The sequence below is a fragment of the Andrographis paniculata genome, unplaced genomic scaffold (assembly GCF_009805555.1).
Source record: "Andrographis paniculata isolate CXL003 unplaced genomic scaffold, ASM980555v1 Contig73END, whole genome shotgun sequence".
NCBI classification, from domain to species: Eukaryota; Viridiplantae; Streptophyta; class Magnoliopsida; order Lamiales; family Acanthaceae; genus Andrographis; species Andrographis paniculata.
In genome coordinates, this window is record NW_026137610.1 from 312,587 (window position 1) to 326,926 (window position 14,340).

At 34.0% G+C, this 14,340-nt stretch overlaps 3 protein-coding genes across 4 annotated transcripts; 1 reads left to right on the forward strand and 2 right to left on the reverse strand.

Annotated features, from left to right (window-relative positions):
* Window positions 1-1,154: 1,154 nt before the first annotated feature.
* LOC127265508 (UDP-sulfoquinovose synthase, chloroplastic) lies at window positions 1,155-3,906 on the reverse strand. Of its 2 annotated transcripts, none has more exons than XM_051295325.1 (3): window positions 3,694-3,906; window positions 1,922-3,009; window positions 1,155-1,764 (listed from the first exon to the last, which is right to left on the reverse strand). In XM_051295325.1, the coding sequence occupies exons 2-3, from the start codon at window positions 2,972-2,974 to the stop codon at window positions 1,363-1,365; spliced, it is 1,455 nt and encodes a 484-aa protein (XP_051151282.1). In that variant the 5' UTR covers window positions 2,975-3,009; window positions 3,694-3,906; the 3' UTR covers window positions 1,155-1,362. The 2 variants fall into 2 exon arrangements, with proteins under 2 accessions (XP_051151282.1, XP_051151283.1); XM_051295326.1 differs by having other exon boundaries at window positions 1,922-3,012.
* A 1,322-nt stretch (window positions 3,907-5,228) lies between these two features.
* Window positions 5,229-7,249, forward strand: LOC127265509 (acyl-lipid (9-3)-desaturase-like). Its single transcript, XM_051295327.1, has one exon. The coding sequence runs from the start codon at window positions 5,726-5,728 to the stop codon at window positions 7,067-7,069; it is 1,344 nt and encodes a 447-aa protein (XP_051151284.1). The 5' UTR covers window positions 5,229-5,725; the 3' UTR covers window positions 7,070-7,249.
* Window positions 7,250-11,122: 3,873 nt separating this feature from the next.
* LOC127265511 (NDR1/HIN1-like protein 6) lies at window positions 11,123-12,344 on the reverse strand. The gene has a single exon (XM_051295328.1). It carries the CDS (start codon window positions 12,186-12,188, stop codon window positions 11,364-11,366), a length of 825 nt encoding a protein of 274 aa, XP_051151285.1. The 5' UTR covers window positions 12,189-12,344; the 3' UTR covers window positions 11,123-11,363.
* Between the last annotated feature and the right edge of the window lie 1,996 nt (window positions 12,345-14,340).

A 14,340-nucleotide genomic window follows, 5' to 3' on the forward strand; every position in this document is an offset into this window, starting at 1 on the left:
ATTTCCTGGTACACCACCACCACCATTTTTTATTATTATTGCTATTATTAGTCTGAGGTAGTGTTGGTGTGTATAGATGGTTATAGACGTGCCAAACCTCGACCCTAATTTAGGTTGTTTTTGTTGCATATATACAGCAAATATGTTTAACTAAGTGATAGTTCTATGTATATACTAGGATTGGGATGAAGTTAGGAATGAATCAATCGATAAAAGTATATTACTTAATTCTATGATTGACTTAATTCAATCCAATATATAGAAAAAACATTCGAGACAAATACGGAGGTATAATTAAATATTAATAAGACGTAGACCAATTAAAAGTCGATGGTAAGTCTTTTAGAGATATAGATTACATGAAATTTCAATCATGGAACATTCATGTTTTGAATTAATACATGAGCATGTGATTATGATGAGTCCTTTTTGCATATAGTGAATATTTTATTGAGTTTTAATAGCAATTCGATGGATTCATATGTTGTTTAATGTCATTATAAGAGATCTTGAATTTCGATTTTGTTATTGGGAAAAGATAATATCTACTTTGGAGATAATAAAACTAAATACTTGAATATTCTTCAAATTGTAGTAATCCAATGGTCCTGCCTGCCCCACGTCAGAATAATAATAATAATAATAGATTTAATAGTTAAATTAAAGACAATTATTATTATTATTATTTTTTACTAATTTAAAGGTAGCATGGGTTGTAAGCTTACCATAGATGCTAAATATTATTTTACACACCAACCCCTAACTAAAGTGTTTCACTGTGTTTGTTGTAGATATATATATCACGTCACACAAAATTCCACAGCATCATATGAGTGTCCAGTTTGCAATATGCACTACGTCGTTTACAATTAAAAGATCCATGGATTATTCTTTTGCACGTGCTTGCTGTTTTAATTTAATTTAATGTGTAATATTTTTACAATCGCCTACCTGGCTTTCATTCATAATAATAAAAAAGACCATCGAATATTTAAATCTCACGGTCGTTACAATCCCGTTTTTACTTTATTGGACCTTGGTTGGGCTTCATGAGGCGGGAATTGGGATGATTATTTTGAGCCCATCGGTATGTGTTATTTTTACGGCCCATTTCGGCCTAACACATTATATTATATCAAACCTACCAATTGAAATGAATAAACAATACAAAGTCTCAATCTTAAATTAGATAATAAAAATAAGTTAGATAATCTAAATTCTCTGAAAAGAGTAGAGAAACCAAATATACAACAGAACAGACCCTCCAGAACAACCAAACTCGTGCAAACGATAGTTTATCTCATCCCAAATCACAAACTATAAAGTGGGGATTTATTCAAACTCATCATCACCTTGGCTTGTTTAGGCAGCAGCAGTCTTTGGCTTCACTCCAATATTCCTCCAAGAAACACTCGGCATTATCTGTTTATGGTCGACTCGATCCTTGTACTGGACAGCAAAGTTGAGCAATGAATCCAGAAGAGAATCTGATAGGAGATGGGGTTGGAGTCCCAGCTCAATAAGTTTAGTATGCTTGGCGTTGTAATAATGCTCCTCTGCCTCCACCCGCGGGTTCGGCACTGACTTTGTTTGAACCTCAAGCCCGAGTTTCTCACCAGCTTTGGTAACAAGAGCAGCAAGTTCGTTCACTGAGAATTGCTCTGTAAACTGGTTAAACACGCGAAACTCTCCCCTTTGTGCCGGATTGGCTATGGCGATCTCGACACATTGTACTGTGTCTCTTATGTCAAGATATCCCCTGGTCTGATCATTTCAAGGTAGAATGCTTTAATTAGATAGAAAAACTAAAGCCTAATTATGATACTGGAAGCATTTAAAATCAGAGGCAACTACCGCATACCGGAAAATGTTAACAAAATAATAAGAAACAAAAGATATATGGCTACTGAAAAGCAACTACCTGTCCTCCTTTGCCATAGACTGTAAGTGGATGACCAACTGCGGCCTGAACACAAAACCTGTTCAATGCTGTTCCGAATACTCCATCATAATCGAATCTATTATAGAGTTCTTCATGCATAGCTGTTTCATCAGTTCTCATCCCATAGACCACTCCCTGGTTTAGATCTGTAGCTCTGATCCCCCAAGCCTTGCAAGTGAATGCAATGTTGTGAGAGTCATGGACCTTGCTGAGATGGTAGAAAGAGCTGGCTTGCTTCGGATACGGCAAAGTATCTGTCCTCCCATTGTGGGTAATTGTTATGTACCCCTCCTCAATGTCAATATTCGGAGTACCATATTCTCCCATGGTACCAAGTTTCACAAGATGGCAATCCTCCCCGAATTCCTTTATTGCAAACAGAACATTCAATGTTCCTATCACATTATTATGTTGGGTGAATACAGCTCTTGACCTATCAATCATGGAGTATGGTGCGGACCTTTGCTCTCCAAAATGAACAACCGCATCAGGCTGGAAGGACTTGAAGGCCTCTGACAAGAACTCAAAGTCGCATATATCTCCAATGTAAAGCTGGATATCTTTACCAGTGAGGGATTTCCAACGCCTGAGGCGATTATGGATAGATGCAATGGGAGTAAGAGAATCGAGACCTAGTTGATGGTCAAAAAGGCGACGAACAAGGTTGTCCACAACAGCAACTTCATAGTTTCTGTTTGATAGATGGAGGGAAGTGGCCCAACCACAATAGCCATCACCGCCAATTACCATAACTTTCTTAGGAACTGAATCTTCACTAGAGGACTGATGTGTCGCTGAGCCAGGCTGCATTCGGGACGCATCTTGACCTACTGAAACTGCCTTTGCATAAAAAACATGGCACTTTCGTGAACTATTATTTTCTTGGACATAAAGCCTTCGAAAGGCTGATCTTGAAATCGGATAATTTACAGAAATAGAGAGTGGATTTGAGTTCTGGTTTAGATGTTTTCCACGTGATTGATTACAGGGAGAGACATTCAAAGAACAAGATACTGAAAGGAGATGTGCCATAATCTGCTAGCTTGGTTGAAAGTTTGAAAGTACACCTGCTAAATCATATATAGGGTAGGATTAGCAACCAACAAAGTCAACATTCATTTACCATATAATGATGTCAATAATTCAATGCATCCGATGAAAAGTAAAGAACATTCACGAGCTATGATCTATGGCCCTTTTTAGAATGTGGAGAAGAAACCAATACGTAACCAATCTTTAAGCAATGATTAACCAGGAAAAAATAAAAACAACGGGTAACCAATCTTCAATTCGACTCTAGTTTTCTAAAGATAATGCCAAAACAAATCCAACTATTCCTCCCCAAAATCCCAATATCAAACTCCAGCGTCATGCCCTTACTTGTATCTCTTCAAACCAATATACAGTAACAGCCTGCTCAATGCCTACTCTTAAGAGTTCAGAAATAAATCAGCATTAGGCAGAACATGTGAGCTATGGCGATGCAAGCAACAAATTAAGGCCAGAGGCGACAAATTATGCATCATAGGCGTAAATACAAAGCTCGTTATACGACAAACTCGATATATTCAACTAAATATCACAATCGTCCAATGCGATAAAAGAAAATAAACGAACAAGTTAAACAATACGGAGAACTTGAGAAATAACTCAGTCATGCTCCTCCTGTTAAAGTTAAACCTTAATTGGATTTTGAAACTGGGATACTTTAACCACAGTAACAACACATTTTTTTTGTAGGAAAATATTACCTCGATGAGAAGCCGCTTTCCAGAACGACCTACCGACTAGCAATAATATCAACAAGAATTCGGAGCAAATTCAGAGTACACCTTTGACACGACGATCTTGCTTCCCCTCCCTTTTGTGCGGCGGATAGACGGAGAAATCCGGAACGGATATTCGGTTCTTCGACTCAGGCACTCATTAGCATAACTTCGAGACCAAAATTACCATTTCATCCCCAGAGCGTCTGTGTATGTTAAACGAACCCCTAATTACAAAATAGATGCTATGTTGACGGCCCATTAAGCCCAATAACGAAACCCCGGTCCAATACAATTATTGCTTACAGTGCTCGGACGAAAGAATTGGAAAAAAGAAAACTCTAATTTTTTAAAGACAATCCCTAACCCATTTTTAATTTTAATTATTCACTGGGACCATATAATATTTATGTATATTTTAAATATGCAAGCAACAATGACAACATAGGAAAGGGTCTTTAGTTTGCAATATCAGATAAATAGTGTTAATTTTTATTTGAAATAAAAACAAACACACCTATTTTTTTTTCACAAAGAAAATAATAATAATAATACAAACAGCAAACTAGTTAGATTAGAAAAGACAGCATATTAGCATTAAAGATTTCATTTAAAAATATCTCATTTTATTAAAATAATCTATGTAATATCTTAATTTAAAAACAAGTGTTTAATGTTACCTTTGAACAAAAGAAAGATGTTAGTACACATAAATACTAGTATTATTTGAAATTTTGAAAATACAATACGATATAATTTTATTTAACTACTATGAGCTTCATTATTTTATTTAAAAACTTAACCGTAGATATATATATATATAACATTTTGGTAAAATGTTGGTCATGTCATTTTCTGAATTACAAAAAAAAAAAAGAAAAGTCAAAAAATTTATGATAATGTCCTTATTGAGGTGCGACTATTGTATATTTTCTTCCATTCACTGAATTTAAGTTCATTATCTCCATTCAAATTGGTAAGTGCTTCCATAACGTATAATTCTATATAGTGATATGAAAACAGAGATGATATATATTTGGGTAGGAAATAAATCAAATACTAATAAATAAACATTTCCAACTTTCCACCCAGAGAATAATACCAAGCGGGGCGGGTCAACCCATTTAGGATTAATTCTGCTTCCTAAATTAGAGTCCTATTTAAGATTTATTGATATTACTTAAAAACTCTACCAAATATAAGTATATTCATTATTCAATTACCAAAATTCGAAATACATAGATCTGCACCATCCAAGGACGGAAGATGCCCATCGCACGGTGCAGATCAATCTGGCGTATCGGTCCAGGGAGTTTCCAATAAGCAATCGTTCCCAGAACAGGAGTTGCCTGCCGCTGGCTAATAATCGATTTGTAATTGTGTGTATGAGTACAACCAGGAGAGTATCCATATAATCCATCCACCCCTGCATTTCTCACCTACCATTTTCATTTCCATTTCCATTTCCATTTCCACTTGGCAATGGCAATGGTGATTGGAAATATCTTTGATATTTTAAATTTGATTTCGTGCCTCTGCCTGGCCTGGCCCGGCCCGGCCCGCTTTATAGTTAGTTAAACACTCGAGAACCACAGCCAGCGCCAGTGAGGCAACTGAACCCTACTGGACTCTCAGTCCGTTCGCATCCAAAAACGCACATGGCCACGGTCGTCTTCACTTTCCCTCCCTCCAATCCATCAGGATTTTAATGGGATATTCTCTTCTTTACAGCAAGATTTCGACTGTGCCCGTCAATGCCGTAAAAATCTGCGAAACGCAATTTTCCTTTTCGTTAAACCCACCCTGCGCATTTATAATCAATCAATCGCTTCCCCTTTTCATACACTCATTTGATATCAGAATCTCGATCTATAAAAACAGGTTTTTCATCGACATTGGAGGAGATGAAAGGGAAGTGTTAATCGCAGGCAAGGCGATTTCCAGATCTCTCTGCATTTAAAATTCTTCTGCGTTTCTTCTCCCCATCTCTTCCCTCTCCCAAATCTTGAATCCCGGAATGGGTGAGCCAAAAAGGTACATTACATCAGACGAGTTGAAAACCCACAACAAAAGGGGGGATCTTTGGATCTGTATTCAGGGCAAAGTGTACGACGTTTCCGATTGGGCGAACCACCACCCCGGCGGCGAGTTGCCGCTCCTCAACCTCGCGGGGCAAGACGCAACCGATGCATTCGTTGCCTATCACCCAGGGGCTGCCTGGCAGTTTCTCGACAGACACTTCAACGGCCATTACTTGAAAGACTACTCCGTCTCCGAAGCATCCAAGGATTACAGGAAGCTCGTGTACGAGTTCTCCAAGATGGGCCTTTTCGAGAAGAAAGGTCACGGCGTTCTGATTTCCATGTGTTTTATAGCATTTCTCTTTGCCATCAGCGTCTATGGCGTTCTATTCTGCGAGGGCATTTTGGTCCACTTGCTCTGCGGCGGTCTGATGGGATTCCTCTGGATTCAGAGTGGTTGGATTGGGCACGACTCCGGTCATTACCAGGTCATGCTCACTCCTAAACTCAACAGATTTGCGCAGCTCCTGACCGGAAATTGCCTCGCCGGGATCAGCATTGGTTGGTGGAAATGGAATCATAATGCTCACCACATTGCCTGCAACAGCCTTGACTACGACCCAGATCTCCAGCACATGCCCCTCTTTGCTGTATCTTCCAAGTTGTTCAATTCAATCACTTCTTGCTTTTACGAGCGGAAGATGAATTTCGATTGCTTTGCCAGGTTCTTTGTTAGCCACCAGCACTGGACATTCTACCCGGTGATGTGCTTTGCTAGGCTTAACCTGTTTGCCCAATCATTCTGTCTGCTCCTGTCGAAGAGGAAGGTGCCCAATAGGGGCCAAGAGCTTCTTGGATTGCTGGTGTTCTGGATTTGGTATCCATCTCTGGTTTCTTGCTTGCCCAATTGGACTGAAAGGGTTATGTTTGTTCTTGCCAGCTTCGTCGTGACAAGCATCCAGCACATCCAGTTCTGCCTGAACCACTTCTCGTCGAGTGTTTATGTCGGGCCACCGAGAGGGAATGACTGGTTTGAGAAGCAGACGGACGGGACTCTCGACATCATGTGCTCATCGTGGATGGATTGGTTTCACGGCGGATTGCAGTTCCAGATTGAGCACCATTTGTTCCCCCGATTGCCTCGGTCCCAGCTGCGGAAGATCTCCCCGTTTGTGAAGGAGCTTTGCAAGAAACACGGGTTGCCTTACAACTGCGCATCGTTCTGGGAGGCGAATAAGATGACGGTTGCAACGCTGAAGAACGCCGCCCTGCAGGCGAGAGATCTTTCGAGCCCGGTTCCGAGGAACTTGGTTTGGGAAGCTGTCAACACTCATGGTTGAGGCTGTATTGTATTGCTGCTAATTGCTTTGTGGAGTGAATGAATGAAAGACTTGTATGGCAGAGAGAGACAAGAAGCATTGCTTCCTACATTTGTTTCTTGGGATGTATCATCATCATCATCTTCATTAGTATCATCCCTGTTTATTTTTGCTTACATAAGATTGATTACTTGAACCCTATTTCTTCTTGGTTGTTAATTCAAGCATTTTTCATTGGTGTTCATACTCTCATATTGATTGATGGTATCAAAACTCAGAGGGAGCTATCCATTCGTACATCATATCATGAATTAATTTGATTAGCTGGAAGGTTTGAGGATCCAGCACAGCCAAACACTCACTGCCCCCACCCACCATTCAGCACCAAACACCAAATCATATCATATCATGTGCAAATTCTAGTTCTGGTCCCAATCATACTACCATCTATTTTCTCCTGGTGAACTATAACTATTTCAATAATCTATAATTAAAAGATTGGTGATGGAGATAGCTAATTGTTTTAAGTTTTAAATGACTTATGAGAGTGGTTTATTGAAAATTGATTCGGCATAAGTTTAGTTACATTCCAAACACTTGCGTATAAAATAGATATATATAATCTGTATGAGCAATTTTCTCGTGAGTGAGGGACAATTTAAAGCAACTTTAAAGTTAGTGTTTTTACATTTTTACAAAATATAAAATACTAGTAATATATTCATACTCGTGATTCGAGGCTTCCTATAAGCTACTACTTTACTTTCAATTTTTAAAATTTATGTACAGATAAAATGAACAGGAACTTTTAATTAAAAGTTGTAAAAAAACACTAATACAAACATCAACATGGGGAAAGAAAGTATAATGTATATAAATACAGAGACTGATGATGCAGATTATATACTAAATAAACGCAGATCCAGAATACCAAGACAGCCAGTCCACCGTACGTGGCACTTTCATCTTTGTACCCCAAATATTTTACCGTATATGATATATATTATTTAATTATATGTTTTAGTAAAATAAATATTATACTATATGTAACGTGTAGAGCTAATGCAGTGTTACTTATTTCGTGTTATTTATTTAATAGTTATCTTTCGAAATTACAATGTTGTATTGGATGGAACAAGTTACTTCAGTGAAGTATGAACAACTCTAAGCCATGCGAGAGAGTTAAAATAAAGAATGATTGAAATATATCAAGTTAAGAATAAAAGCTATAATCCACACCATCAGGTTATTAAAATTTAAATTTTAGAATAATTCAAATAAAACATTAGAGCTTTGGATTTAATGTGTATATACACACACACATATTCAATCAAGGGTATGCATTTTTTATCTAGTCTTATAGCTTAATGCCAAAATCCTTCAATTTTTTTTGCAAAAATCTCAAGCATATGGAAATAAACAATATAATGTGATAGATTAAATGAATTTTCAAGTACACTGTGCCTAACTTTAGAGTGGTGACTTTTCTCTGGTTGCTTACTTCTTAGTCCATTGAAGTTTGAAATCCTTGCTTACTCAAACAATACATCTTGAGGTCAAATAATATTTTTTTTTTTTACAATCCTCCAAATATCCTAAACTCAGCCAAAAATTGAGCCTTCACTCGCACAAAATAAGATAAATTAGCGGGGCACCTGCGCGCACGTCTTATATAAACTATTAAAATGATATAAAGAGAGAATAATTTATTTTAATTTTAAATAACAGGTAAGTAAATGATAAAACGATCAATTTAAAACTATAAAAGTATTAGTAAATAATCAAAACATTAAATCAAAATTCCAAATATACAAATATAGCAAAATAAATAATTACATCCACAATAAATTACAAAATATCTGCAATATATATAAATAGTATTAGTAAGTAATCAAAAAGAACAAAATAAAAATGATCGAATTATTATAGATAGTTAAAGTACCAATCAATATTGTAAAATACAATAAAATAAAGAATTATTTGTGGAACAAATGACATATTGAATATATTTAAAAAAATCATATCAAATTATTATGTGTATACATAGAGAGTATAATAGACGCCCTACTTTGCACATTTTATTTATCAATTAGTAAAAAAATAATTTATTTTAATTTCAAATAACAAATTAATAAATAATAAAAATGTCATATTTAAAACTGTAGAACTATTAGTAAGTAATTAAAACTTCAAATACAAAAATAAAAAATTCTTTTGTAATAATCAAAATATTAAACCAAAACTATGAAATTGCAAAATACAATAAAATGAAGAATTAACTGCTAAATAAATGACATGGTAAAAAATATTGAACACAAAAAAAAAAAAAAACATGAATATAACTTAAATAAAATAGAAACTTCAATTTGCTAGTCTTATAAATATATAATTAATTTTTTCAATTTCAAATAGTAGATTAGTAAATAATAAAAATAATGATTTAAAAATATAGTAGTATTAGTAAATAATTAACTCACTAAATCAAAATTATGAAATTATTAGTAGATAATTAAAATAACAAATCAAAATTGTAAAATTGAAAATTTTAAAACTGCATGTGGATAAAAAATAATAAAATATACATATTTAAAGTTGTAAATGTATTAATAGATAATCAAAATATTAAATCAAAATAGTAGATAATTAAAATAACAAAGCAAAACTACAAAATCAAAAAGTACAACAAAATGAAGAATATGTAAAATAATTGACAAATATCTGCAAAATATTAAAAATATATATTAGTAAATAATTAAAATATTAAATCAAAATTATAAGGAGTACTTTCAGTATATAGATTTCAGAAAACAATATATTCTTCAATTATCACTTAAAAAAATGGATACCCTATTCCATTTTTGTTCGCTCCCCCTGAAAGGATATCATTATTTTAGTAATTGTACTACGTACCTAACATAATTAATACCCTTATAACTTCCAATATATTATACAAATACTATTACTTTTTTATCACATAATCTAGAGTAATTTTGTCTTTTCCACTATAAACCAACATAATACTAATATTAAAAAAATTTTACGTATAAAAAATAAATGTTACTCTTTTTCGGAACGAAAAATAGTAAAAAAAATATATATATTTCTAAAGAAAAAAGTATTTAAATATTAAATATTAATCAAAATTATTTAAAAATTATGATATAATAAAAAATATATACAAAAAAATAATAAAATATCTATAATACTATCATATATATATAAATTTTTCTACAAAATAATATATAATGATTCGGATATATATAAAATATATTAATTTATATATTTTAATATTAAAATAATTTATAATATTTTTATTTTTATAATATAATTATATATACTAAATTATTTCATAAATAAATAAGTTTAAGTACAATTTTTTTACTTAATATATTTAAAAATATGTATAAAAAAGACTGTAAATAAAGTTCTAAAAATTCATAAATTATGAAAAAATTTGCAATTTGAATGGTAAGTCCCAAATTAATGTCATATATATACACACGCGTGTGTGATATGATATTTGACTATAAAATTTTTAAATAATAAAATTATTAAATAACATAAATAAATAGAATAAATTCAAAAACAAAAAAAAAAAGAAAAAAAATTATTGTAGGAATTGATTGTTCTATAAACATCTTTCAATTAGTAGCACATTCACCTTCAAACTTTTTACTTCAGCATTAAAAATAATATGTCAAAAAATTATATACATCAAAATAATAGAAAAAAACAAAATTTAATAAACAAAGAAAAGATAAAAGATAAACAATAAAAATTATCAAAACTTATGGATGTAAAAAAAATAAGAATATAAGTTTCAAAACAAATGATAAAAATAAAAATAAAAAAATTGTATATACCCACTAATAGATAAAATTTATCCTACTAAAAGATAAAAATTAAAAAAAACTGTAAAATAAAAAAAAAATAAAAAGTTTCAAAAATTCCAAAAATTTATTGATGCATCCTTATCTCAAATATATATAATATACAGATAATAAAACATCAGTGTTGAAACTTACCGTTGAGTCGCTAAAAAATAACATGACAGCACTGCCAAAATTCTTGAAATTGATAACAAGAATAATTTCTATTGACATTCATATATAATCCTTACAAATAAATAAATAAATAAAATTGAGACAAAATATGCATTGTATTTTCTAGTTTCTACAATGAAAGGCATACCCCAAGTGAGTATATGATATATATATTATAATGAAATAAAAATGTGATATATATATTTTGTAAAGAGAAACAAAAAAATAATAATAAAAGAACGATTTAATGAGTGAGTGATGAAATTAGTTGATCAGAAGGTCCATTTGAAGATCTTGAGGCGGAGATCAACCTTACACTTTGCATCGGAAGTGGTGGCGACGACGGGTTTTACAATTTTGCCCTTGGGCACAATTCCATGGATGCCCCCGCACTTCACTCTGATCCCTATCTTCTTCATCTTGTGTTTTTCCAATTTTACCCCCAGCATCGTGTCCATCACGATTTCCATCGGCAGTCCTCTCCGCCGCTTCAGATCCGATTGCAGCGACTTCAACGAGTCGGCGTCCAGCACCTGCGAATTCAGCGCCGTCGCCGCGTGGATGATCGAAATGCTGTCGGGGGAGTCGGTGAAATTCGAGAAGGACCCGCTCGAGAGATTCACGGAGTTGGAGGAGAGGACGGAGATGGACATCGGATCGTAGAGGAATGCGAATTTTTTGTTAGGGTTTTTGGCGGAGACGGTGATGTTGATCTTCGTGGTGAGGTGGGTCGAATCGTCGGCCGGCGTCGTAGTCAGGTTGAAGCTCGAGATTTTCAGGGATGTGACGGAGAACATCGGCCGATGCGGCCGGTACAGCGCGTAGAACGCCGCGGCGGCGATGGCGGCGAGGAGGAGAATCACGAGCAGGACGAGGATTGACCAGAAGCACGTGAGGCACACGCACCGCCGGCAGCTGAACGCTCGTCGGTGCTTGTGCTTGTACTTGCTGCGCGGGTTTTGAGCCGCCGGAATACTCGGCCGGTAGGGGTGGCGCGTGGGGTTGTAAAGTTGTCCCTTTGCGGGATTCACCGCCACGGGGGCTGCTGCGGCGGCGCCATTTGGTTTTCCAGACGGGTAAACTCTGTCGTCTGTCATTATCAAGAATGTGTGTAACTTGAGATTTTAGAATTAGAAGCTAAAAATGAAAGGGGATGAAGAAATCTTGCAGAGCTAAAGAGTGAGAAACGTTTAAAAAGGGAATGGATTTCAGCTTTGGAGATTAAAATGAGTGAAGTGAGGATAAAGAAAATGTTTTTCCAGACCCAGAAAGATAAACCCGACCTGCCACCACAAAGCGTTTTAGATATTGGAAGATTCTCCACAGCTAGCTCCATGGATCCCAGCTCCCGACGACACGCACCGTCGATACCGCAATCTCACTGGACTCGAACTCCCGGGAGCCCCCACGGATGAGTCATGCATAAGAAGATGTCCGATGTGCGCACCTCACCAAATATAATACACCACTCCATATTTATATTTTTGACATTAAATAAATTAATAGAAATTAGAAAGTAGTATTATATATGTAATATTTACTATTATTAATATGATTATTGTATATTTCCCTGTCTACATTGCTGTATTTCTTGTCCGGTTAGTGTATATGAATAGTATATATGCGTGAGTTTGTGATCCCTGACTATGAGGTGCACATCTTACAATCTTCACCAATTGCTGCCACGTGGCCTGTTTTAATATCATTGAAAAATAAATCAAATTAGTGGAGAGTGCCTTCCTGTTTGACTGCTGCCCATAAAATATTATTATATTTATAATTAATGATACATGTTCTTGAAAATTTTTAAATCAATACACCAATTAAATTACAATTTTATTTTATTTTATTTTTAAGAGAAATCTTACATGCTTGTGAGGCCAATAGCAGTTTGCATTTGTCTTTTTTGGTTGAAATTATTATGGAAACCCATAAATTATGGCTGCCACTGCAGTACAATACATACATTATACATACAGGATTCTTTTCTTGCATCCTGCTATATACTGTATAATTTAGTTTCAAATTCGTGCAATAATTCCACTCCAATCCATAAAGGGAGTGCAGTTTCTGGTTGAAATTTAAATGTTTTTTTGCTATTTTAATTCATGGTTAATTCTCATCCACCTGCCAGTTGGCACTCACTCTTGCATAAAAATTACCACACACATTTAATTTAATATATATATATAAATTTGTTCACACACAGCTGCAGCAATACCAAATATTGTTGGGTTCGCCCAGCGTGACTTTTCCGGATCTAGTTTATAGGCATTAAATTCAACTAGGGGTTTACCCAATATACACTTACGGATAGAGGCTGCGGATTACCAAGTCATAAAAAATAATAATAATAATAATAATAAAAAGAAAATAAAAAAAATATTGTTGGGTTCTGATAAGTAATAACAATCATAGCTAATTTTATTACAAGTGTTGTTCTTGTCTTGTGATTCCATTTCCACTTCCACCTACTCATTTTAATTATATACATTTTATGGAATTCAGCTATAAATATATATTGCCCTTCATTTAAACAAACAAAAAAAAAAAAAAGGTACATTGATCAATAGTACTAACAACATTATTATATATATATATATATTTTTAGTTTTTTGCTTCACGCATCAATTTTTCCCTATCATGACTGAAATTATTGTTGTCCACTAATAAATTTATATAATTAGATTAAATAATATATATATATATACGTAATAACACAGTCACTAAACTAGCAACTAAAAGGCCGTGGAATTACTTAATGTAGCTTAAATTAGACACATAGTGTAGGGTTGCTATTTACATAAGTCTTTCTAATTTTGTATATTAATCATTACAGAAAAAAAAAAAACAATAATTGTTTGATTGTAGTAAAGAGCACTGAAAGAAAAGAGAGGCTTATAATAAATACGTGTAAAGGCTTCACTGTGCATTCTTCTACTAAAATGAGTAATACAGGGGCAATTAAGTAAATTACTAAAATCACTTATTGCCATAATTAAATTTAAGTGAAATTAAATTCAATAATGAGGGCAGCTTTAATTAAGTAAACAGGTAAGTAATTATAGCAATTGAGTAGCATTGATCATCAATTATCAGGTAACGTGCGAATTAATCTAATAGTAAAAATAATACTAAACTAATATTGTGCCAATAATTATGTATTAATTCGTCTCGTATTGTTTCTAAATTATTAATTAAAAAGCTAATAAAATATTAATTTGGCTGTCTGGTAACGTTAAAATTCTG